General features: G+C 41.6%; 1 protein-coding gene across 1 annotated transcript in view; it reads left to right on the forward strand.

Annotated features, from left to right (window-relative positions):
- Nucleotides 1-27,845, forward strand: part of LOC145394982 (cell adhesion molecule 3-like) — a 414,549-nt gene that overhangs the window by 1,282 nt on the left and 385,422 nt on the right. Inside the window, exon 2 of the mRNA XM_080268731.1 lies at nt 3,249-3,502. Coding sequence (XP_080124857.1) covers nt 3,249-3,502 — 254 coding nt within the window. The remainder of the gene's footprint in view (nt 1-3,248; nt 3,503-27,845) is intronic.

Consider the following 27,845-nt stretch of genomic DNA (forward strand, 5'->3'; position numbering starts at 1 on the left):
CCCTGGCTTAATAATCTTGTAAGCCTTAGCGTTTTGTGCGGGCATAGTCGTGATTTTAGCTATTTTCACTGTTTTCACATTTCATGACTTTTGCTCCCTGACCTGACCAATGTAGTACATAGATTTATGATAGATAGTTGCAGTACTAGTCAATATCTATAAGTATGCCTACTTTCATTCAATTTCATTGAGCTGCTGGGAAACTGGGGGGCATTTTTGAAAACCGGTACTGGTTGCTAGAGATGCTGAGGCTAATCTTCGCAGGGTTGGCACTCGAAAACTAGAAAGAGTGGAAGAATGGATGGCAGACTTCTGATGGGGATTGACCACAAGATTACGCCTAAAAAATAGTCAGAGCTTCCTATGCCAATTAGTAATGCTTTTACAGCTCAAAACGTAAAAAGTAAGAAAAACACGGGTTATCGGCCCCTTCTAGGTAACGAGTTGTTGCCTAGCATCCAAAACCTTCCGAAAACAACTAAGTCCTTGGCTGGTCGTTGTGTCCAGGTTTGGTTGGAATTGGTAAATTCTGAAGTGTCGAGGTGCCTGCCACAGTTAAACAAGACAAGCAGGTAGACGATAGTGGCCATCTCTAAGTGGGCTCTTGGTAGGCAATGAGTAGTTGCCTAGCAACCAAAACTTTGCAGATACAACTAGGTCACAGGTTGGTCATTGTCTCCAGGTTTGGTAGGAATCGGTTAATTCTGAAGGGTAGAAGTGCTGCCACAATTAAACAAGAAAAAAAAAAAAAGTCATTGCTAGGCAACGAATAGTTGCCTAGCAACCAAACCATTGCGGACACAGCTGGTTATTAGGCTGGTCATTGTGTCCAGGTTTTGGCCATAATTGATTATTTCTGAAGGGTATAAGTCCCTTCCACAATTAAACAAGAAAGAAAGAAAGAGAGAAAACGTGATTAACAATAAGGGCAGCTTGGAGCTGGCCAAAAGAATACAAGAAAGTGCAGCTAACAATAAAGGCAGCATGGAGCAACCAAAAAGAAAATGAAGAAATTCCTGGTGTAGAGCAAGGATTTCAGAAGCTTGAAAGAAATGATCATCTGGTACAGGAATTAGTATGTTTTGTTGCTGTGGATAGTCGACGACATGACTATTTAGCAGATGTGCTGTATGTGAAGTGCATGTACAAGAATAAGGAAAAATATAAACAAAAATCTGTTCAAATTATTATGTTATTGTGATGGAGTCAGGATTCTTTAGACCTTAATGTTGTATGAATATCTACTTAGCCCATTTTACCCTTTAAGTGTTGATAACTCTCCCGCTTTATTACTCTTTCTTTCCACCTCTCTATATCTTATCTCACCCTTTCTCTTTTGGGAAAAATGATGATGATGGCATGACATGTGGTTTTTGATACCGCGATTATTGTGTAGTGTTAACGTTACCGATTAGATTTGGGTGTCCCGGCACATCGGTGTCGTGTGCCTTATATCAAACCGTTTATGGTGCTGGACTTCACTAATATATTTTATTTAAGTTTCAGATCGACAGCAGACGATATTGTTCAACTGAAGAAGACTTCTGGTCAACAAAAGGTTAAGGGAGTTGGAAGTCCTGTTTCATATTGCAGTAACGTCTGGATGTAGGCCTATGCGGGCAGCTCTTAAAGCTCTATTATTGCCTACAGAGCAGATGTGCCACCTCTCCCATTTAACAGTACCATATACATAGAAAAGATTAAATAATTAGGAACATATTATTGACATGTAACCAGGATTGCCTGCTACTGTAAAAAGCACATTTGAAAAACAAACAAACAAACACATTTGCAGCAACAGTTGACTCACTCTGCCTGGTTAAGTCTGTAATATCGTCATACTCTTTATGGAAGTGTCATGTACTGTCAAAAGCAGTAATGTGTCCGGTATTTGATATAAGCGAAAAAGCTGAATCTTTTTGCACGCATAATTCTAATTCAATCACAACAGATGACAGGCGTGGCATGCCTGACCGTAGAGCTGACAGTTCAGTAATTAATAAAAATTTCGATTAGCATATCGCGGGGTGGACAGTAGCCATGAGGTTATATCAGCACATCAGAAGTGTTACGCGCATTTGCTGGCTAAATGGTCTGAGTACTACAGTCTGAGTGACACTCTAGCCATTTGTGTAGGGTCGGTCCTTAAAAGGTGACTGGAGGCTTGTCGATCATTACTCCCACCAGAGGGAATAGGGAAGTCATCTATCCTCAGATGGGCTGGACTACGGTAACCCTGCCTTTGACTCCTGCGTCTCGATGGTGGTAATATGCAATTGGCTTTTACCTGCTACCGTTACACACCAAACTTTATACGAGGTGAGCAATAGATGAACTAGATTACTTGAATTTGTACCGGCAGCTTTTCCTGTAAACAGAAAATTCGTTTATGGACCGACAGGCCAGAGATGATGGTGTTTGATTTTCAGTGACGGAGTCCACGAGAATCCAAACTGAAAGCATAGTACATACTTTATTCTTGCAACCTCCAAACGATTTACCTCAGCCTAGGAGAGGATTTTAAAACTGGACGGACTGAATACAGGTTTAATCAAGACCTTCACCTTTTGAGGTAATTTCTTTGCTGAGTAAAATTGTCTGGTGCTAGAGTGAATATAATACAAACTATACGTCCTCGGGCTGAAGGCGATGCATGAAACAGTACGTCGAGTCACTCTGATCCATTTATTGGAAAATTTACAAAAAAAAAAAAAAAAAGGTACCTGGGTATTTGGAAAGAAATTAATGTCAGAAATTTTCATTATTTCCCACTTGGAAACAGGATCCATGGTGCTGCTGGTGTTCTTGATGATGATGATAAAGGAACCTTATCCTACTTCTAGGTGTGCAGTACATGCGTCACTGAGTTAGTGACCGGGAAGATGTTGTTGTTGTTAATGATTGTGATGATGTTTTTTATGATGCAACGGCTGCTATGACAGTAATGTCGATAATGATATTATTTTGATGTTAATGTTGATGACACTATTGTAGATGGTGGTGATGATGTTAATGATATGAAACAGGATGCTGATAACTGTCATACTGATAAACCAACCCAACTGCTTCTACTTCCAGTTGTGAAATTCCATCGTCACGGCTGTGGTGAATGGGAAATAGATGATGATGGTACTGATGATATCCCAACCTAAACTAACCTAAATTAACCTAACCCAACCTATACTAACCCAACTTCATCCAATGTAACCTACATCCACCTTTCACCACCCAATCACCGCTACTTGCAGATGTGCGGTACCTGCGTCACGGGGGTGGTCGGCGGGAGGCTGGTGATGTGGCCTTGGCAGTGAACGCGACGGACGCCCCCGGAGAGGCACTGGTGGAGGAGGACGGGGTCGGCGGTGGTGGGGTGGTGGAGGAGAGGGTGGTCGTGCGGGGGCAGGAGGTGCTGCTCGAGTGTGAGGTGTCCGACCACGTCACACCCGTACCTGGCGATGACAGTGTGCAGGGCGAGGTGCGATGGTACCACGACGGAGTTAGGGTAAGGACTCTTGTCCTTGCCATTTTGTACTTAGCCAGCATAAGGGAAAGTTAATTCATTGGCTGTTACTCTACCTCATACACATTTACCCGTTCCTGGTGTGATGACATTGTGTAGGGTGAGGTGCAGTGGTGGGCCATGAAATCATTTGGGTAAAATCTAGTCTTCGTACTTGACCAGCATGAGTAAGGATGAATTCTGGGTATCATTCTCTCATACATGACTGTGTGCGAGAAACTGTGATGGTACTACCTCGATGACGTTAGGATAGTAATGATCTCACCATTTCGTACTTTGCCAGCACAGGGGAAGGTTAATTTTGACTGTCATTCTCCTTCATACACACTTACCCTTCCTCTTCGTGCCTGGTGATGACAGTGTGCAAGATGCAGTGTGTGATGGTACTGTACCACAACAGCGTTAGGATAACGGTCAGTTCTTGTTATCACTCTTCATCATAATTTTACGACAGTGTGCGAGGGTAACGTCGCTGGTACCTCGATGATGTCAAGATATATATCTTACCCAGATTAAGTTCACTTCGGGCTTGGCCAGCAAGGGGAAGGCACAATTCGGCTGTCACTCTCCTTCATCCACACCTATACGGTACCTGATGATAACTTTGTGCAGGGTGAGGTGCGCTAGTACTAAGAGGCTTTAGAGTAGGTAATATTAACTACATTCAGTTTTATTCGTAAAGCATGAAGAAGAGATAACTCTGACCATCACTCTCTAATACATCACTCTCTAATACTGCATATGGATAATTTGTATATGGTGACCAGATAGTGTCATCATAAAAAAAAAAAAAGTCAATTTTGTCATAAGTATACAAAGTCCTTAACAAAATTTCCAGATTCCATTCACACCCCTTTTAAAGTACCTCTACTTCTGGCTATGGTATTTTTGGTGTGGGCCTACGGTATGCTACCGGGGAACCTGTTCATGCTGCTGCAGGAAAACCACGATGGATGAATGGAAGATAGTATAAACCTTGGCAGCTGATTTTTTGGATGTTTTTTTCCTATTTAAGTAACGTTTATGATACTGTGATGTTTGTAAGTCGCAAGTGAAATCTGGTATTTTATTATACCCACGAGTTGCGAAGCGAGTGTTGATGTTAGATTCTGAACGCTGTGTGTGTGTGTGTGTGTGTGTGTGTGTGTGTGTGTGTGTGTGTGTGTGTGTGTGTGTGTGTGTTTAACTGAAGAAGTTAGAATGGAATTATATACAGAATGGAGGGAGGGGGACATTGTCGTGAGCACCACCGCTGAGGGGGGCGCGACCTTAAAAAAGCTTGGGAACCACTGCCCTAGACCGTTTCTCTCTCACCTCTTCCGACCTTCACACTCATCCCTGTACTTTCGTCTCTGTCATGCGTTTCATCTTTGCCATCCCCCTTTTTTCCCAATTTTCGTTTTTGTTTCATTGCCTTCCATTTGGGTAGAAAGTTCAGAGAATCAACAGCCAACCGTCATAATATGGTGACTTTTTTGTTATAACTATTACCGCCAGACAACTTTATTCAATTTATAAAAGATCACTTGTAGTGAAAAGGTTCGTGTGGACTGTATCTGACTCCTCCAATTCGAAAATTCTCCCTAAAGCTCCTGGTGTTAGTGGAAAGAGATTAAAAGTACGTCATCAGAATCATGTGAATTTGTTATTTAAACAATATTCATGAATATTTTATTAGTGATATTCAGCTGAACACATTAGTAGCCGAACAACAGGCTATAAAAATCTTGCCCACAGTTTTTTAACGGTTGTATTTTCTTGGTTATAATACGAAGATACAGTCCTTCACATATGCAACTGATCAAAATTTTCTAGAAAGATCTTTCACAGTGTACACCCTGTTTCCCTCTGCTTATGACTTCCATTTTTTTTTTAACAATGTGTCGAGGTACACTGATATGACGGGTCTTATTTTCTGCATTTTTTTTTACATTTTTCCCTGGATTTTTTTTTTTTTTTTTTTTGGGGGGGGGCAGTGTTGATCTTTTCTTTCTGCGCGGAAGTATTCTGTATGTTACTTTTCTGAAGTTAATTTTATTCATCCTGATCCCATAGAAGTAATAAAAGCTTTCCATGAAAATTGTATACTGCTTGATGTTGAAGCAGGAAAAGGAAGAAGTGCTAACAGTGGTGTGGTAAGCGCACTCTTGAGCTGGTACAGGCCTCAGATACCATTAATACTGGAATTAGCAGGAATCTCAAAGGAACTGCCCAGTATTAAAGTTCATTACTTAGTCAAGTTGTCCAGCAAAAGGAGCCTCATCACAAACTGGAAACCCACAACTGTCAAGCAAGGTGGAGAATGTGACAGACAGAATGAATCAGGTCTCCTGGCCTTATATGAGGCATCCCACCTACTCTGAAAGTGAAACCACCTTCTGACACTAAGTTTCTTGCCATTTATTAATATGAGATATTTTGTGGATCTCTTTCAGCAAGGCACTGCTGAAAAGAGACAATGTAGGAGGAGTAAGTGATTCCAGTAGCATCAACAAAGTATGTCATCTTGCAGCACTTACAAATATGACCTATGTTTCACCTCATGAGAGAGTGTAGCAGTGCTCCAGGTGATGTTCTCACCTCCTGCTGGGGGATTTCAGTAGGTCAAGTTAGGCCGTGCCATCTGAGGCAGCCATGCTCTTCCAACAGCAGGCCCCCATTGAATCCAACGACCACCCTCAGAGCCGCCTCTCAAGTTGTGCTGAGCGCCATAGTGCTTCAGCTTCACTTTGCCTGCCATTAGGTAACTTGTCTCTTAACCACTAAAGCTCAGGTGACGGCCATAGCCATCATAAAATAGATGTTTAGGGTGGCTCAGATGATAGGCATAGATGCTTTGCGTTACCCGCCAACGTTTGGAGTCCTACCCATTTCTGTGGTGCCCAGTAAATGACGTATGCATATAAGAAGTGGGTGAGCTATACTGACAGTCTTCCACGGGAATCAGGAGAGGTAAGAATGAAAATTTCTGAGTCCACATAGTCCATTAGGTTGCCACCGTGAGCAACCACCCAGCCCCAGCCACCTTAGTCTCTGATTACCTCCCACTCCTGCAGGGATAATGTTGAGTGATGGTTCGACTGGGAGGGCTTTAGAGACGAAAGTATCGTCATTATCGAGTGGGGAGACGATGTCTGAGAGCGTGAGTTACTCCACAGAGTGTAAAGTGACTTGTCCTGCCCATGCCTTTGCAACACCTATACGTCATCATTCTCTCACCACCATCCACATCGCCCCAGTCTGACACTTCATGGGTGCATTGGAAAGTGTAACATATATAGTACATATTTATTCATTAATAAAGTGGTATAAAGAAGTATGAAAAATATCAGTGTAGAGAATAAGTGTTTACTTAAGTAAGGACTGATATTCATCAAATGATATAAGTTTGTAGGAAAAAAATACACGTAAGCTACAGAAGATAAGGAACACTAGGGTACTGCAAATAAGTAATATGACCAAGACTGTTCAGTGATTTTGTATCATCCGGTATGGAAAACAAGTGTTGGAGTGAAAAGTGAAATTGAACATTCTGGGCATTGTATCGTACAGTGGTTTTGTATTGTATGGTACAAAAAAAAATCTGGAGTAAAAGTGAAAGTGGTCTTTTAGGGCAAGCATTGTACAGTGGTTTTACTGCTGTAGTGTATAAACCTTGATGTAAAACCGAGCCGAGCAAAAATGAGTGATTTTGCAATATACATATTACATAAAACTAAGTGCTGTGACAAAAAAAAAAAAAAAAAAAAAAAAGAGAATTTACTGCCATTCTTATAGTGAAGAACCTCGCGAAATAAAATCTATCTATCTATCTATATACCTAGGCTGCTTCCCCCAAGGAAAGGGAGGTAGCTGAGACAGGACGACACACTCTCCATTTACTCATCCATTCAAACACATTCATTCACATCTTAGCCCCAAAGGGGAGAACGGACAGATCCTCACCGCACCACACCGCACAAGGGTCAACTGTGCAACGCAATCAGTGACATCCACAGCAGGGCCCGACAGCAGAACTGGTTTACCCCTGCCACATCATAACAGACCCATTCCCTTACCCGCACCTGACCTGACTAGCTGATCAGACCAAATGCGGGAGAATATCCCCTCAGGGCTGCGTCATCACTTATTCATTCACAACTTCTCTCCATTTATTTCTGTCACGCACAGCCACTCTTCCTTGCTCAACAGACATCCCTCTCGCATCCAGCGCTCTCTTCACACTGTCCATCCATCCTATTCGTGGTCTTCCTCTCAGCCTTACACCTCTCACATCAGATCTAGTTATCTTTTTCACCAATCGCTCATTATCCATTCTCTCCACATGCCCAAACCATCGCAACACCCTCTGCTCAACTCTATCAGCCATCTCCCGAACAACTCCAGTTCTCCTTCGCACTTCATCATTTCGCACCCGATCCATACGCGTCACTCCACACATACTCCTCAGACACCTCATCTCCATTACATTCAAACTTTTCCTCTCTGCTACACTCATATTCCATGTTTCAGCCCCATATAATGCAGTTGGTACCACAACACCCTCATACAGCCTTCTCTTTACATCCATTCTAAGCGAACGACATTTAAACACTTTTTTCATTCCTCCCAGCACCTTTCCTACTTCATTTATTCTAAACTTCACTTCTGCATCTATTCTTCCATCCACAGCAACATGTGACCCTAGATATTTAAAACAATCTACCTCCTCAAGCAACTCACCATTCAAAACTATATTCATTCCCCTACCATCTATCAACCTCGTACACTTCATCACTTTACTCTTATTCTCATTTACTTTCAATTTCCTCCTTTCACACACCCTTCCAAACTCCTCTACCAACTGTCTCAATCTCTCCTCTGAATCAGTCACCAGTGCAGTATCATCTGCAAACAGCAGCTGCTTCAGATTCCACTGTCCACCATCAACATTTGCCAGACTCAGACCACCTAAAACTCTTGCATTCACCTCCCTTACAACACCATCCATGTAAATATTAAACAACCAAGGCGACATCACACATCCCTGTCGCAGCCCCACTTTCATGGGAAACCAATCACTCACAGCATTTCCCACTCTTACACACGCTCTACTATTTACATAAAAACTTTTCACCCCTTTTAGTAACCTACCATCAAGTCCATACAATCTTAAAACATTCCACAAAGCCTCCCTATCAATTCTATCATACGCTTTCTCTAAATCCATAAATGCCCAAAACACATTCTTGCCTTTTGCTAAATACTTTTCACACACTTGTCTCACAGCAAACACCTGATCAACGCATCCCCTCCCTCTCCTAAAGCCACATTGCTCATCACTAATCACTCCCTCTGTACCCTCTCTAACTCTCATAATTAACACTCTACCATACACCTTACCTACAACACTCAACAGACTTATACCTCTAAAGCTAGTACATTCATACTTATCACCCTTGCCTTTATTCAACGGGACCACACAAGCACTTGCCCAGTCAACTGGCACCATACCTTTCTCAAAGCACACATTCAACAATCTTACTAACCAGTCAACAATAGTCACTCCACCACCCTTCAGGCATTCCACAGCACACCCATCCATACCTGCAGCTTTCCCTGTTTTCATCTCCTTTACTGCCTTCTCCACTTCCTCCTTCGTGATCAAAGAATCATTCAACTCTCCCAACACATTTATTCCTTGCACCCTTCCATCCGCCACAATCTCAGCCACCCTTTCCTCCTCTACATTTAACAATCTTTCAAAATACTCTGCCCATCTCTTCCTTGCTGCATCCATCTCAATTAACATCCTTCCATCCTCTGCTTTTACTCGTTCTTCCTTCCCAGATTCTCCCTTTCGCACCCTTTTTACCTCCTTCCAAAACATTTTCTTATTCTGTTGAAAATTCTCTGTCAGCCGCCTACCCCACCTCTCATCTGCTGCTACTTTAGCATCACGCACAGCCCTTCTCGCTCTATTCCTCTTTTCCTTATATCTTTCATATGACATTTCATCCTTCCTCTGCAGCCACACTTCATATGCACGTCTCTTCTCAGCCACAGCCATACTTACTTCCTCGCACCACCATTCACTTCCTTTTCTTACACCACCACCCACACGTCTCACACCACACACCTCTTCTGCATGCCCCACCACAGCACTCTTAAACAACTGCCATTCCTCCTCCATGCTGCCATTTTCCCGATCTTTCACTGCGTTCCACTCATCTTTCAATTTCTCCTGATACTCTATCTTTTTCTCTCTTTTATCCAACTCACTCACTTTCAAAACCTCCCTGCCACACCTAACCCTCCTAGCTCTCACCCATCTCTTACCTACTCTTAACTTTCCCTCCACCAGGTAGTGGTCAGACATACCTCCACCCTCCCCTCTCAGAACTCTCACATCCAACAATCTTCCTATTACATTCCTAGACACAACCACATAGTCCATCAAAGCTCTATCAACAACCCTTCCACCCTCCTGTCTCACCCATGTATACTTATAAATATCTTTCTTCTCAAACAGCGTATTCCCAATCACCATCTCTCGCTCAACACACATCGCTATCATTCGTTCCCCATAAAAGCCGCTTATAAATAAAATACTAGGAAATAAGGAAAACTACTTGTATAAAAAACGAATTCCAATGAAATGAAAGTAATCTTTCACATGGTGTATAGAAAACGTGATCAAGTGAAACAGGAAGCACTCTTTCGCTGCAAGTATTGTGTAGCCTATCATAATGTATCAGTCTTGCAATTCTTCCCTCCCACACACTGTATGACACTGTTTCACCCTGGAAGAGCTAGAAGAATTGGGTGAATGACATGTGTGAGCTACTAGTACAGGGTGTGATAGATCTATCACGTGTATAAGGGGCAAGTTGAAATTGAGAACGAGTGTGAGCAGGACCAGTGAAATTTCGTCTAGCCATCTGATAAGCTTTCAAAGGCTTCATTTTTAGTGTGATAATCTATACGATCAATTTTTTGCATTTCACTTTTGCATTATTCTTGGCAGAAATGGTTACTGTAACCATTATGAATGAAATATTTGAAATATTAGGATATTATGGAAATGGATTCTGACACAGCTGCAGCAACCAGTCAGCTGTCAAGTTTCATGAGTGTTAAGCCCTTCTTTTCTCAGATAATATCAAATTGGCTTTAGTAGAGGGCATTAATGAATATTTTATGTAATTCCATACCTTTGACAATGTACCATATGCTGAATAAACTGTCTGATCCCAGCAAAAATTAAAACAAAATATCGGTATTCGTAGAGGAGCAAGTAACGCCATCACTGTCACGACGTTTTCTTTAGACGATTGTATTACATTTATGTGAGACTTGACTGGCTGATATTCTCAGTCTCTTGACTCATATCGTCCGTCAGCCAACTGACCAACATGAAGAAACCCATGCAGTAGCCTTTGATATTTCCAAAAGCGTTGGACTGAATGTTGCACCCTTCCCTGCTATCCAGTAAACTCACTTGCTATGGCCTATCAGCTAATGTTCTACTGATTATCTCGTATCTAAGTGACAGAAGGATGAGAGTAATAGTAGATAATGTATATTCCAATTTCTACTCCATTAACGCTGGCGTACCACAAAGATCTGTCCTAGTTCCAACTCCATTCCTTATTATTAATGGTATCTTCACTATCCCACATAATCCCATTCACTCATATGCAGATGTGTCAGTGCTTCACAGTTCCTTCACATTTAAACACCCATTCACAAAGTCGTCTAACCCCCAATTCAGTATAGCAGTCAACATAAAATCAAGACTATCACTGAATGGGGGAGAAATGACTCATTTAATGCTAGGAAAACCAGATATATACAGTTTACTAATGTACAGGTATTGCCTGATTCCCATATTATCTTCATTGCTACCAATATTCCTACCTCTGAAAGTATGGAAATTCTTGGTGTTTCACTTAACAATAGCATTAGTTGAAACTCTAACATTAGATCACTTGCTAAAACCTGTTCAGAGAAACTTGGATTATGAACAGAATCCGTAACTTCTTCATTGACCAGCAGTTAGCTGTAATTTACAAGAGTCAGATGCATTCTCATCTTGAATATTACTCACTCTTGTGAGGTGGATCTGGAGAGGTTGCACTAAAAAAAATGGAAGAAATTCTGACCAAAGCTATAAGAATGATTATTAACACTGCAGTTACAAATGAACTACCTCCCCTACAAGCAAGAAGGAATGTTGCCTCCCTTGCATTACTTTACAGATACTTTTATGGCAAATGTTAGGACGAAGCAACATCCATTGTGCCACCTCTCCACATCTTTCCTCGTGCTACATGGGCGTCTCGTACCGCTCATGACTGGACTGTCACACTGCCATATTGCAGAATTTCTGCCTGTCTAAATTCATTTATTCCCCCAACTGCTTCTCCATGGAACTCGCTTCCGAAGAATAGTTTCCCCCCAATCTTCAACCTACGCAAGTTGAAGCCCAACCCTTACAGATTTTTAATGAACTGAGGACACCTAAAATCTGGGATATGGACTGTTTTTATTAATTTGTTTTTCTTCACCTGTTCATCTTCTGCAGGAGGAAAAAATGAAGGTTGGTGGTGGTAGTGGTGATGTAATCGGAATTATATAGGCCTCACAAATGAGAGGTGCCAGGTGCAGTACCTAGACCAAACACAGGACATTTAGACAGGTTCACCTTTATCCCATATCTTCTCGCATCTAGAAATTAATTAGGGATCAGGACGTAAATACACTTGGCGGGTCGTAATTTGGGAGGAGGAAACTAAAGACTTTCCACACACGAACAAGAATGCAGTCACAAATATCTAACAGGCATCCCCACCCCTTCCTTACATACCTATTTCTAGCACGACCTACGCTGTCTTGGAAAGATTTCTTGGCTGTAAATCGCTGTAACTGCAAGATCCAGTCATGCAATGCCCGATAAAGTACTGCATTTTCATCTGTTTTCAATTGAAGAGGTTAGATACAGCCGTAACTAAACTTTTTAGTACAACAAAGCCCCCAGAATGTGAAAACAATTGTCTACTGATAGATAAAATAGAAAATACGTCATTGGTTTAAAGAGACTGTTACTAAATTGCCTCGAAAAAACAAATGCAACTTTGTAGCTTTTATCTTCCTTCGTGCTTTGCACTCCTATGTACACAGTTTCTCCTCGTTTCACCTCTCCCGTCTCCCTCCGTCACCCCATCTTGCACATTCTCTCCCTCCCACCTTCATTCGAATCCCTTCCCCCTCCCCCTCTCTCTCTCTCTCTCTCTCTCTCTTGTCTATCTGTCATTCGTATCGTCTCGTGCCTCTCAGAGTTTTCTGATGGCCTTGTCTTTTCCCGTATCTTTACGACGTTCCTCGTTATTCTGTCTCTGTTCAGTTAACTTTCTTCTTTGCTTGTCGTTTTATTGTGATTTTATCATTTTTCTAATCATCTTTTCGTGCCTTCTTTCCTTCATGGTTATTTTCTCTCCCTTCTCATTTTTTTTTTTTTTTTTTATCTTCTTTAGTAAAGCTATTCTTTACATCATTTACTATCTCACGCCTCTGTCACTCTTTCTTCTTCGTCCATCTCCCTTTCTTTCCATCTCCAGATAGTTTTCTTTCTTTCTACTAATGTTCTTTTCCAGTGTGGTTGGGGGAGTTGCCCATCGTCCACTCATTTAATATGATGGTGCCCTCGGATGACTCGACAGTGAGTGACAAGCCAAATTGTTCCCTATAAAGCTGGAAACAATTTACTGCTTTGAGTGGTAAGCATATAACCAAATATCGCCTGGTGATTGAGCGGTTTAAGGGGTTAAGGCGTTGCGTTTCAACCGGACTGAGCCTATAAGTGTTACAATTGGAAAGATGGAATTTGTGCTCTCAAAATGATAGTCTGGGTCGTGTGAGGCTGGTCACCCCTGTCTTAAATGTCGGGATTGAGTAACTTAGCTTCGGTCTCCTCTGCCCCTAATGGAGCAAATAAAATAAAAAAAAAGTGGATGGTTGAAGAATGTTCTGTTTGATTCCACTATTTACACTTTCATTTTATTCTTTAGCTTAGTGCCATACAACCTTATCTTCTTCCTGAGGTTCTTTCTCGTTATATTCCAATTTGTTAATTTGTTTTCCTTTATATATATATATATATATATATATATATATATATATATATATATATATATATATATATATATATATATATATATTGTTACATAGCCTATGATTTCATCCTCCTTTGTGTAATTTTAACGCACAGTATGCTGCATGTTTGATCACGAGCGTGTTCTGCCTCAGTCCCCCCTTCTACCGTTATAGTAGAGTAAGTCGTCCTTTCTGTTATTCAGTGCGGGATTGTCGACCGTTTGTCCCCATCGCTTCATTTGCGCGTCCTTATTACAAGTTGTATCAGGCTCTGCTGGCCCCTATATAATGAGCTCAGTCTCTGCATCATTGCCACTTAGATCTGCTCCTCATTTTGTTCACATCTCTGTCCTCCCCTGTACAGATATTATTATTGTGAGTGCTCAAGAAATCTCCAACCATCTAGCAGCTGTGTGTAATTTGAGTATAACTGTTGTTGCATTTTTTCTTGTACTATATAGCATAAGTTTAATTTGTAGGCCTAGTGAAGTTTTTGTAATTCGTGTGGGGTTCTTTATGTCAGTCATTTTTGATAATAGTTTGTATCTGTAATAATTTATCTGGCATTCACTGAGTATTATCTGGTATCTCATTTTATCAGGGCTGACTTAGATAAATTTACTCTTGCTAATTTCGTGTTAATAGAGGCTATTGCAGTTAACCATATATTTAAACTGTTTATTTGCCATTACATTATCCTTATGAGTCCTGAATGTTTTGTTGTTAATTTAAGCATTAAACTTTAACTTGTAATTTTACCTAACTCTTTTGTTTTGAACCTGGAACTTTACGGGACAGTAGTGATTTTTAGCATTCTCACTTAAAGTGTACGTTATCTTTCTCTGTTCCGTAACATAAATTTGGCGACCTCTTATCAGGATATTCAGGATATTATCATAAGGATATTGCTTGATATTTTGTGACTGTTACTTATTCATGATGGCTACTATTACTACACTTGATGAAGCCAAAGATTTTTTGTCAAATGTGCAAACAGTGTGTGATATAGAAAACAGAACAAAGAATGAACTTAAGCTTGTTGCTCAACAATTGGGAATTGCAGTTCACTCTCATCATTCTAAAGATCAAATTGTTGGTATGATTAATAAAAGCTTGTTTAATGTAACTCCTCCAAATGAGCAAACGCAGATTGAATTAGCTAAGTTACAGCTAGCCCTGCAGGAGGCTTGTGCTAAGGAGGCGGAGTCTCGTGTAAAGGAGGCTGAATTTCAAGCACGTGCCAAGGAGGCTGAGTCTCAGGCTAAGGAGGCGGAATCTCAGGTTCGGATTCAGGAGGCACAGATACAGGCACAAGTTGAACTTGCCAGGATTCAGGCAGACCATGAGTATCGCATGAAACAAGGTGGAACTGGATCATCTAGCTCTGATGATTTTGATGTGGCTAAAAATGTTAAACTTGTCCCTCCTTTTAATGAATCTGATTTAACAAAGTATTTTCAGTTGTTTGAGAGGGTAGCTACAGGTTTTAATTGGCCTAAGGAGTATTGGCCAGTACTCCTTCAAACTGTTCTCACCGGTAAAGCTCAAGTAACTTATGCATCTTTGCCTCAGGATCAGTCTGATAATTATGATGTAGTTAAGAGCTTGATTCTTAAGGCCTATGAGCTTGTTCCTGAAGCCTATAGAGTAAAATTTAGGACAACTTACAAGCAAGATAAGCAATCCCATGTTGAGTATGCAAGAATCAAAGAAGATTTGTTAGAGCAGTGGTTAAATTCTAAGAATGTGGATTCTGATTTTGGTAAATTTAAGCAGATGATTTTGCTGGAGGACTTCAAAAGGTGTATTTATAAAGATGTAAGCCTATATCTTGATGAGAAAAGAATAGATAATTTGTCTGATGCTGCAGTTTTAGCTGATGAGTATGTTCTCACTCACAAGAGATATTCTAAAGAAAAAGGGAAAGCTGAGAGTAAGTACGTTGCCTCTACTCAGAGTACAGGTAACAGGAAAGAGAATAAGGATGATGTTTCTCAGGAAGTAAATACCAGCTTCACCTCTAGATTTCAGAAAAGTAAATGTACTTATTGTAGTAAGCTTGGTCATACTACGGAGAGATGTTTCAGGAGACAGCGTGATGTGAACAAAAAGGAGTCTTTAAATATTCAGTCAATTGGTCTAGTGTCCACTCTTGAGAGTTCCCAGAATTCTTTAACTGAGTTTACTGAACCTGCTTTGAGGGGTAACTTAAATTCTCATGATGGAGCTCCTCTTTTGAGCAGTAACGTGGATGACACTCTCAAGAGTTCATGTGCTAATTTCCTGTCTGATGGTTTTGTCAGTCCTCTGGACAGTAATGACAGGAAATCAGTTCAAATATATCGTGATACAGGTGCTTGCCAATCCCTTATGCTGACCAGTGTTCTAGGCTCTAATGTTAATTCCTCTGATGAAACTGTAATCTTACAAGGTGTAGGGAATAATTACTTCTCTGTCCCTCTGTGCAGAGTGAATTTAGAGTCTGGTTTTGTTAATGGTTCCGTTATGGTTGGGTTGGTTGAGACACTCCCAATGTCAGGTGTAACTTTCTTACTTGGAAATGATATTGGTGGAAGTCAAGTGTGTCCAGCTTCTCAGTTGTCTAGTGAGCCAGTGGCTGCGTCCCAGGATTGTGATGTCCCTGATGTGTTCCCTGCATGTGCTGTCACTAGGGCTAAGTCTAAAGTTACTGGTGATTTAGAGGATAATGATGATGATGATGTTATCCTAGCTGACACTTTTCTTGCTAATTTGGACCACTCACCAGATGAGGCAGTACCCCGTAGTGTTGATAATTTGTCTCGTCAAGAGTTGGTTGAGTTGCAGGTTGCTGACCCTGAGTTGAAAGGTCTAGCTAACTCTGCTTACAGTGAAGAAGAGCCAGCCGGTGCTTCTACTTGTTATTATGTAAAGTCAGGAGTACTTATGAGGAAGTGGAGACCCCCAACAGCATCAGCCGACTGTGAATGGGAGGTTGTACATCAAGTTGTCATCCCTCGTGTTTGTAGGCAGGATATCATTAGAGTGGCTCATGATTCCAGTTTGGCAGGACACCTTGGAGTGAGGAAGACTGTGGCACGCATTTTGAAACACTTCTACTGGCCAGGTATCTTCAGGGATGTTTCCTGGTATTGTAAGTCTTGTCACACCTGTCAAGTTGTGGGGAAGTGTAATCAGACCGAAAAGGTTGCACCTCTAGTTCCCATTCCTCCTTTTGAGGCGCCTTTCACCCGTGTGTTGGTGGATATTGTGGGCCCTCTTCCTAAGACTTCTTCAGGATTTTCTTATGTGTTGACCATGATTGATATGGCTACTCGTTATCCTGAAGCCATTCCACTTAGAAATATCTCAGCAAAGAACGTGGTTAAGGAAATGCTAGGGTTCTTCACAAAGTTTGGTCTGCCCAAGGAGGTACAGTCAGACCGAGGAAGTAATTTCATATCAAATGTTTTCAAGCAGTCTCTGAAAGAGTTGGGCATCACCCAGATCACGTCTTCAGCTTACCATCCCCAGACCCAAGGAGCGTTGGAGAGATATCATCAAACACTCAAATCGATGCTCAAGAAATACTGTTTGGAACATCAGAAAGACTGGGATAAAGGTCTTCCATTCGTTGTGTTTGCTGCAAGAGAATCTCCAAATGAATCACTGGGCTTCTCACCTTTTGAACTACTGTTTGGCCATGAAGTAAGAGGACCCCTTAAGCTACTCAAGGAATGCTGGCTGTCGGAGGAAGATGACGTCAACCTGCTGGAGTATGTGATGAATTTCAAAGAACGGCTGTCCACTGCTTTACAGCTGGCGAGAGAGAATTTAGGAGCTGCTCAGGAGAAGATGAAGACTTGGTATGATAAGAAGTCCAGGTTACGCCACTTTCAGCCAGGAGATCAGGTTTTGATTCTGCTACCAGTTCATGGGCAACCTCTTCAAGCCAAGTTTAGTGGTCCTTATTTCGTGGAGAAGAAACTCAGTGATGTCAACTATGTCATCGCCACACCAGATCGTAGAAAGAGCAAGCAACTATGTCACATCAACATGCTAAAGTTATATCACAGGCGGGACGAAAATAATCCAGTCTGCACTGTAGCTGTTCCACCCGAGTCTGCAAGTGAAGCTCTCCCATGCAGTATGAGCCTGAGTGATAGTTTGGGGAAGAATCCTGATATCATGAATGATCTCCAGACTAAGCTTTCTCATCTACCTCCCAAGGAAGGGCAGGAGTTTTCGGCATTACTGCAGGAGTACCCGCAAGTGTTCCGTGCCACTCCAGGAAGAACTACTGTGTTGATGCATGATGTCGAGGTTGGAGACGCAAAGCCAATTAAACTGCCTCCTTACCGTGTGAACCCAGTGAAAGTTCCTCTCATCCAGAAGGAGCTTGGCTACCTGTTGGACCACAAGATGATTGAGCCCTGTCAGAGCGAGTGGAGTTCTCCTGTCACTGTAGTCCCTAAGCCAGGTGGGTCACAGAGGCTTTGCATCGACTACAGACGTGTTAATCAGATAACCAAAACAGACACTTACCCTCTCCCTCGTGTGGAAGATTGCATAGAGAAGATCGGAAAGGCTAGGTACATAAGTAAGTTTGATTTGTTAAAGGGATACTGGCAAGTACCTATGACTGAACGTGCTAGGGAGATCTCATGTTTTGTAACACTAGGAAAGGCTTTTGCATGTTCTGTAATGCCGTATGGTATGAAGAATGCACCAGCCACATTTCAGAAGCTCATGAATGTTGTAACAGAGGGTTTGGCAGGGTGTGTTGTTTATATTGATGATGTATTAATCTTCAGTGACAACTGGAAAGATCATCTATGCCATGTCAGTAAATTTCTTGACCGTTTAGTTCAGGCTAATCTTGTAGCTAATTTATCAAAGTGTGAGTTTGGTCAAGCTAAAGTTCAGTACCTTGGGTATGTAATTGGTGATGAACATGTTGCACCACCAGGAGCTAAGGTTCAGGTTATAAGTGATCTTCCCAGTCCTAAAAGTAGGAAAGAGCTACAAAGATTTTTGGGAATGGTAGGTTATTACAGGAGATTTGTTCTTAACTTTTCTATTCTTGTATCACCACTTACAGACCTACTGAAAAAGGGAGTTAAATTTGTCTGGACCGATAACTGTGAATCCTCTTTCAACAAACTTAAAGCTATTCTATTAAGTCAGCCAGTGCTCGCTACTCCAAATTTTGCTAAGCCTTTTAAGATGGCTGTTGATGCAAGTGATACAGGAGCTGGGGCTGTTTTGCTGCAAGAGGATGATCAGGGTATTGAACATCCTGTATCTTATTACAGTAAGAAGTTCACTCCACCTCAAAAGAACTACTCCACTATTGAGAAAGAGCTTTTGGCCTTGATTTTGGGTTTACAGCAGTTTTCATTTTATTTGTGTTCTGGTTTTGACCCCATAGTCATTTATACCGATCACAACCCACTGAAATTCCTTAGTAAGTTTAAAGATAAAAATCAGAGATTGACAAGATGGAGTCTACTTCTTCAGGAGTATTCATTAGACATACAACATGTCAAGGGGAAAGAAAATGTTATTGCAGATTGCTTATCTAGACTTTAGACAGATTGTTTTAGAGTAATAAGAAATTTCCTTTGTAAATTTCTTTTTCTTTGTGGGGAGGTGTTACATAGCCTATGATTTCATCATCCTTTGTGTAATTTTAACGCACAGTATGCTGCATGTTTGATCACGAGCGTGTTCTGCCTCAGTCCTCCCCTTCTACCGTTATAGTAGAGTAAGTCGTCCTTTCTGTTATTCAGTGCGGGATTGTCGACCGTTTGTCCCCATCGCTTCATTTGCGCGTCCTTATTACAAGTTGTATCAGGCTCTGCTGGCCCCTATATAATGAGCTCAGTCTCTGCATCATTGCCACTTAGATCTGCTCCTCATTTTGTTCACATCTCTGTCCTCCCCTGTACAGATATTATTATTGTGAGTGCTCAAGAAATCTCCAACCATCTAGCAGCTGTGTGTAATTTGAGTATAACTGTTGTTGCATTTTTTCTTGTACTGTATAGCATAAGTTTAATTTGTAGGCCTAGTGAAGGTTTTTGTAATTCGTGTGGGGTTCTTTGTCAGTCATTTTTGATAATAGTTTGTATCTGTAATAATTTATCTGGCATTCACTGAGTATTATCTGGTATCTCATTTTATCAGGGCTGACTTAGATAAATTTACTCTTGCTAATTTCGTGTTAATAGAGGCTATTGCAGTTAACCATATATTTAACCTGTTTATTTGCCATTACATTATCCTTATGAGTCCTGAATGTTTTGTTGTTAATTTAAGCATTAAACTTTAACTTGTAATTTTACCTAACTCTTTTGTTTTGAACCTGGAACTTTACGGGACAGTAGTGATTTTTAGCATTCTCACTTAAAGTGTACGTTATCTTTCTCTGTTCCGTAACAATATATATATATATATATATATATATATATATATATATATATATATATATATATATATATATATATATATATATATATATCTTTCTCCCTCTAAACGTCTTATTATACTCTGTGACTTTATCTTTTGTTAAAACACCTGTGGTGTCCTGTTCATTGGTTGTCTTATTCCTTTTACCACAGTGACACAGATACGAAGGTGCAAACACACTAAGTGATGGGAGAAAGGAAACTCGTCGGTGCTAACAGCAGTTTTTTGTAAGATTACAGCAGGTGCAGTGTATAGGGGGGTAGTCAGCTTGCTGTAGTGATGGCAGCTCCCAGTGGTGCTGGTGAGATACTGCTGGAGAAGAAAACAACGGCGGCTAGAGGACCCCTGTGCCGTTGTTTCCCGGAGCCCGCGTATCCTGTCTCCAGGACCGCCAAGGGAAGTGGTTGCAGGGGAGACTGTTGTAGTGGACACTGGTGTTTGTCAGTACACATCCTTTATGGATCTTCCATAAAACCTACCTGTGTATAAAAAAAAAAAAAAAGTACTTCTGCTAATATCGTCATAGCAGGAGTGAATGAGACAGCCGTATAATGTATTCAGTGTGGACGGTGGGTACTATCATCGAAGCGATGACAGTAATGGCGTGTGCAATGTAAGACAAATGGGTCTCAGGAATGGTCATGTTGATATGTCAAGACGATAAAAATACCTGTTGCAGTAATTTTCTCTTCGTCTCTCCCAATTTCGCCGTTATCAGGGCTAGACTTTGCCCAGCGGAAAAATATTTTCCATTTGTCCTTCTTTACGTCACTCCCAAGTCCCGTCTCTCTCCTTCGTAACGTTCCCATGCGACTTTTATATCACCACTTTTTTTTTTTTTTTCGTTTTTCATTGGTCTTTTCATTTTTGCCTCCCAAATAATTTCTTCATCTCTTAACTTTATTTTTAACTATGAATGTAGTAACTTTATGGGTATAAGTCTGTTGAGTGTTGTAGGTAAGGTGTATGGTACAGTATTAAGAGATTTAGAGAGGGTACACAGGGAGTGATTGGTGATGAGCAGTGTGGCTTCAGCAGAGGGCGGGGATGCGTGGATCAGCTGTCTGCTGTGAGACAGGTGAGTAAAATGTATTTAACGAAAGTTAAAGATGCGTTTTGGGCGTTAGTGGATTCAGAGAAAGCGTATGATAGAACTGATAGGGAGGCATTGTGGACTGTTTTAAGATTGTGTGGACTTGATAGTAGGTTGTTAAAAGAAGTGAAAAGTTTTTAAGTAAACAGTAGAGCGTGTGTAAGAGTGGGAAATACTATGAGTGATTGGTTTCCCCTGAGAGTGGGGCTGCAGCAGGGATTTGTGATGTTGCCTTGTTTGTTTAATATTGATATGGATGGTGTTGTGAAGGAAGAGAATGCGAGAGTGTTAGGTGGAGGTTTGAGTCTGGTGAATGTTGATGGTAGAGAGTACAATCTGAATCAGCTGCTGTTTGCGGATGATAATGCACTGGAGTCTGATTCGGAGGAGAGACTGAGACATTTGGTAGAGGAGTTTGAACGGGTGTGTGAAAGGAGGAAATTGAGAGTATATGAGAATAAGAGTAAATTGATGAAGTGTACGAGATTGGAAGATGGTAGGAGAATGAATATAGTTTTGAATGGTGAGTCGCTTGGGGAGGTAGAGTGAAATTAATTAGGGTCACGGTGCTGCAGATGGAAGAAGAGAGGTAGAAGTGAAGCTTAGAATGAATGAAGTTGGCAAGGTGCTGGGAGGAATGAAAAACGTGTTTCGATGTCATTCGCTTAGAATGAACGTAAAGAGAAGGCTGTATGAGAGTGTAGTGTTATAAGATTGCAGTATATGGGGCTGAAACATGGAATATGGGTGCAGCAGATAGGAAAAAATTAAGTGTAATGGAGATTAGGAGTTTGAGGAGTGCGTGTGGAGTGGCGGGTATGGATCGAGTGAGGAATGACGAAGGTCGAAAGAGAACTGGAGTTACGTGGGAGATGGCTGATCGAGTTAAGTAGAGACTGTTGCGATGCTTTGGGCATATGAGGAGAATAGATGTAGAGTGGCTGGTGAAAAAGATAGCTGGATCAAATGTGAGAGGTGTAAGGCTAAGAGGAAGACCACGAATAGGATGGATGGATAGTGTGAAGGGAGCATCAGATGCGAGAGGGATGTCTGTTGAGCAAGGAAGAGTGGCTGCGTGTGATAGGAATGATTGGAGAGATATTGTGAATGAATAAATGGTGCCGCGGCCCTGAGGGGATATTCTCCTGTATTTGATCTGATTAGCTGATCAGGTCAGGTGCAGGTAAGGGGGTGGGTCCATTATGATGTGGCAGGGGTAAACCAGCTCTGCCTTCAGGCCCTGCTGCAGATGTCGCTGATTGCAATGGGCAGTTGACCCTCGTGTGATGTGGTGCGGTGAGGATCTGTCCCTTCTCCCCTTGGGGATAAGATACAAATAAATGTGAGTGTGTGTGTGTGTGTGTGTGTGTGTGTGTGTGTGAGTAAATTGGGAGTGTGTCGTCCTGTCTCGGCTACCTCCCTTTCTTAGGGGGAAGCAGCCTAGGTATATAGATAGATTCCTTTACTTCCATTCACACCATTATATCTCAATTTTTTCTCCTTCCTATAATTTCTTTTATTTTTTTAAATATATCCTCATTTTTCAAATAATTTTCTTTTATATTTCCCCCCCCCCCGTTTTTATCCTTCTCCGTACCTTCTTTTTGTCAAATTCTTTCCTTTTTTTTTTTCTGCCCTCTCTTTCCTACTTCTGTCCCATTTTTTTTTTTCCTTTTTTGCTTCCTGCATCATATATCTTCGCAACCGGGACACCACCCCGAAACATGCAAAGCTTAAGGACGCTGAAATATGACTATACACCCCCTCCCTCTCCAGAGCCATTATTCCCTCCCGAATCCCCCTCTCGCCCAACCTTCTTCTTTTCCTAATACCCTTCCCTCCTCCCCTTCCTGCATCGCTCGTCTCCGATTTCCCCTCCCCTTTCCTACTGTCTCGTCTCCGATTCCCTTCCCTTCCCTTCCATTCCCACCTCTCCCCTCCCATCCTCATTTCGCTGCTTCCCTCGCTCATGCCTCCCAACTCCACCCCCCCCCCCATTCTTTGACTTCCTCCATACCCCGACTTTCCGTTTCTCCTAGCATTCCTTTCCTCTCCCTCTCTCCATTGCCCTCTGCTCTCCTCCCATCCCTTCTTCTTCCCCCATTCCCCCCACATTCTCCCTCTTCCTTCATTTCCCTCACACCCTCACTTCTCCCATTCTCCCTGTCACACACTGTTGTCTCCTTCTTCCTCCCTCAATCGCCTCCTCCCGTTCCGCTCTCCTCTCAGCCTCCCTAACTTTCTCTTCCTCTCCTATTCCTTCATTCCCAGGATTGACGCGGTCTTCTTCCTCTTCTTTTCAACCTTCACCATATATTATATGACGAAGCTTATTGTTTTGGTTAGTATTATTATTAATTATCTTTGTACTTTTTTTCTTGATCTTGATGTTATACAGGAAGGTACCCTAGGGTAACCCAAGTACTTGTGCCAAACATAAATGACCTCGACCTGTTTTTGAAGGTCATATACTCATTTGTGGTGCAAATATTGCATATTTGATATTGAAATGTCTCAGAAACTAATTGAGATACAGCTATTTGGTTAAAAATCCTGTAATGAAAAGGTTTGCTGAGAGTTTTGGCTGAATATTTTGTCGTTTAGCATAGTGGAAATTTCCGATTTCAAATATGCACAGTGTTTTCTTTGTAAGATGTTTTAGAGAAAACCACAAAAGCTGTAAAGCTGTAACTTTACAGAAATATAGCTGTGGTCAATCTTTCTATCTGAAAGGAATATGATTACAGTTAAGCATACAGATAACCAGTTATTGAGACATGTGTGAAATGTACCCATGCTTCATTTATTTCATCCGCATCTTTGTCATCTGATCTTGTTGATAAAATACAAGAAGCTACCTTAGGTTTATCTATAGCCTACATATTTACCAAATATGAATGACACTGAACTACTTTTAAAGGTCACGGACTTGTTTATGATGCCAACATATCATGCTTATACTCCATAAATTGTCATAGCCAAGCTTCCTTACTGTGGCTACACAATAAATAAATAGGTAATTAGTTTTTTTCTTGTTTATGTTCTATTTTTTCTTGGTCTTCTTCTTCTCTTTCCTTTCTTTCTTTCTTTCTTCTTCTTCTTCTTTCTTTCTCTCTCTCTCTCTCTCTCTCTCTCTCTCTCTCTCTCCATGCCTACATCTCCCTTCCCCGTCCCTCCTCTACTATTATCATCTTTCATCCAACTTCCTGCAGTCATCCTCTTCCATCACAGCCTATCCTCCTTAGCACTCACAGTCTCTTCTCCCTCTTCCCTTCCCTTCCGTTCTTCTTCCTTGCCCATGCAGGTTCCGTTCCTCTCGCTTCTCCTTCCTTTCTCCATTTCATTCAACTGTCCTTCCTTTTCCCCATCTCCTTTTCTATGTCCTCACCTTTCATTCCATCCCCTTTCCCGTCCTTTTCCTTCCCTTTCCCTTCCTATCCATTTGCCGCCTATTTCCTCTTTCTTTCCCATAGCTTTTCCATTTCTTCTCCGTACCTTTTCCTCTCCTACACTCCCTCACATATTTCGTATACTTCGTCACCAAATTGCATTTTTACACCCCTTTCCCTCCCACAGCATCCTGTTACAGTCTTCCTGCCTTCCTTCCCTTTCCTTCCCATTTCTTACGGTGCTCCCTTCCTTTCCTTCTCTTTTCTTGTTTTTTTTCTTGTAATTTTCATAATCTTCACCCTCTTCCTTCCTTCCCTTTCAGTTTCCCTCCCTTTTTTACATCCCTCCCTCCACTTCATTTCATTCTCCCTCTCTCCCCCCAACTTTCCTTGATCGAAATTAACTATTTCATCACTTTTCTTAACCCACCGCGTCCCGTTGACGTGAATGAACGTCCACACGTTTTGTCATTGCGAATCCCGTTGACGAATATAAACGCGAATCAATTGCAAGGTCCCTAATTTGCACAATTTTCAATTTTCGCGAGTGATTTTTGGTACGTATACACGGGACACCTTCCTCTACAAGATGCCAGGCAGGGACAATGCCTTACCCAGCATGACCTCCCCCCCCCCCGCACGCCATTGTCACGGCAATTCACCTGTTACCAGTGACCTGGTCAGTAAAGACATGTCATGCCATGGTACGAAATTCAGGGCCAGAGTGATTCTCCAGTCGATGACAATGTGGAGGACAAACTTTACATAGCATCAGAGGAAGAAACAGTCAGAAATGATGATCAGGCAATGTCGCCAAAAAAGGCCAGGTATGTTGATATGTTTCGTGAGTGAAACAATGCTTATATTGCCCATATTACTGTGTGAAAACCACTATACTCTCGTATTACATATAATTCGTACCAAATAAATAAATAAATACTGTTTATGAGTGGTGTGGAATGGTTACCCTCCCATAGAACTCGTTTTCTTTGGAGCCAGCCTGATAGAAAACACAGTAAGGTGAGGAGGTTCTGCTACCTGTATTGAGTATTTTAAACCTCAGGTGAGCGATTTCTCTATGATTTTTCGATGTTTCTCACCAAAAGCAGGGGTTTGAGCAAAAAAAAAAAAAAAAAAAAAATCCAAAAATGGTTGGGATTGGGGGGAGTCAGTGGTGGAAAAGTGGTCGGGACAGGGCAGGTTAATTCCTTCGCTCCCTTCTGAAGTGCCTTCCTCTTTTTTACATTTCCTTCTTCCTTTCTACTCCCACCCTTCCCTTCCGTATCTTAAAGTGTGAGTTACGTAGCAGAAAGTGTAATATGTAATATGGCATCTTTACCTTCTCCATAAACCATCATTCACAGGATGTAGTGTCAGGCAGTAGATAGATATGTAGACAGACAGACAAAGAGAAATAGATTGTGACATATGCAGATAGACTGATAACTAGAGCTGTTCAGATTACAGTTGAACTACGCAGTGCACTTCTGCTCGGTAACTCTGTAGTAGGGTATTTGGATGAATGCAGATTCACTGGAAGGAATTCAGAGCAAATTGGCAATGAAAAAATGCTTTAGATATCTATCATATTCATCCTCAACAGTGGAATATGCACTTGTTTGAAAGGTGAGGAATTGGGGACGACTTAATCGAGGCATTTAAGTTGGTAACAAAAGAAAGCAAACAGCAACAGACCTAATGGTCCTGTTGAGGCTGCTTGTTACGGAGAAGACTATCACTATGATACCTAATTCTGCAAAGTGAAGGTAAGGACAGTAAAATAAGAAGTCTCCCCCGCACGCACCCACTACACCGTCCCGTCAAAGTAGACAGGAAAAAATGAGAAGGACCACCATGCAGCATGGAAAAACTGACATGGAAATTTCATAGGAACGACTGAAAAGTGGTAAACAATATTTTGTCCTACTATATCTATACATTACAAGTGTCAATGAGCTACAGGTATCATTAACCCACCCCATCCCGACCACTTTTCCACCACTGACTCCCCCCAATCCCGACCATTTTTGGAAAAAAAAATTTTGGGCCCAAACCTCCGCTTTTGTTGAGAAACATCGAAAAATCATAGAGAAATCGCTCACCTGAGGTTTAAAATACTCGATCCAGGTAGGAGTACCTCCTTACCTTACAGGGTTTTCTATCAGGCTGGCTGCAAACAAAACGAGTTCTATGGGAGGGTAACTATTCCACACCACTCATAAACGGTATTTACTTATTTATTTGGTATGAATTTATATGTAGTACGAGAGTATATTGGTTCTCAAACGGTAATATAGGGATTATAAGCATTGTTTCACTCACTAATTCATCACCATTCCTGACCTTTTTTTGCCACATTACCTGATCATCATTTCTGACTGTTTCTTCCTCTAATGTTTGTCCTCCACATTGTCATCGATTGGGGAATCACTGTGGCCCTGAATTTCGTACCGTGGCATGACATGGCTTTCCTGGCCAGGTCACTGATAACATGTGAATTGCTGAGAAAAGGGTATCCAGGGGGGGGGAGGAGGTCATGCTGGGTAAGGCATTGTCCCTGCCTGGCACCTTGTAGAGGAAGGTGTCCCGTGTATATGTACCAAAAATCACTCACGAAAATTGAAAATTGTGCAACTGATTCACGTTTATGTACGTCGACGGGATTGGGAGTGACAAAAAGTGGACGTTAATTCAAGTCGAGGGGACGCCGCGGGTTAAATACATAATATTTCACTGTTATAGTTTCATCACGATCTGAAATAAAGAAATACAGCTTACATTATTATTCAGTCATAAAGAAAAATACTTGGCTTCATTAGAGTGGAAATCTATCTATCTATTGTCAGACGCCTGGATCCCGTCAGGTGTGGTCACAAACAAATTGTCTCCATGTCACCCTGTCCCTGGCCATTACATTGCCCTGCTCCCAGCTCACACCCCTCTCTCGCATACCTCTCCACTCAATCCCTCCATCTCATCCTTGACCTCCCCCTCCCTCTCCCCCCTCCACCTAATTCACATACACTCTCCTCGTCAGTCTCTTGCTCTCCATCCTCTCAATATGGCCAAACCACCTCAGTGTATTTCTCCCAACGGTTTCTATAACATCCACATTCACAATACAATGCTCCTTCACTTCCTCATTTGTTAGTCCGTCTCTCCATATGACTTCACATGCTCCTCTCAAATAACTCATTTCCACTGCTCTCACTCTTTACTTATTTCCCTCCAACAGGTACATGCTTCACTTCCATACATT

The sequence above is a fragment of the Coenobita brevimanus genome, chromosome 29, assembly GCF_032717465.1.
Source record: "Coenobita brevimanus isolate Jiangsu-jjx chromosome 29, ASM3271746v2, whole genome shotgun sequence".
NCBI classification, from domain to species: domain Eukaryota; kingdom Metazoa; phylum Arthropoda; class Malacostraca; order Decapoda; family Coenobitidae; genus Coenobita; species Coenobita brevimanus.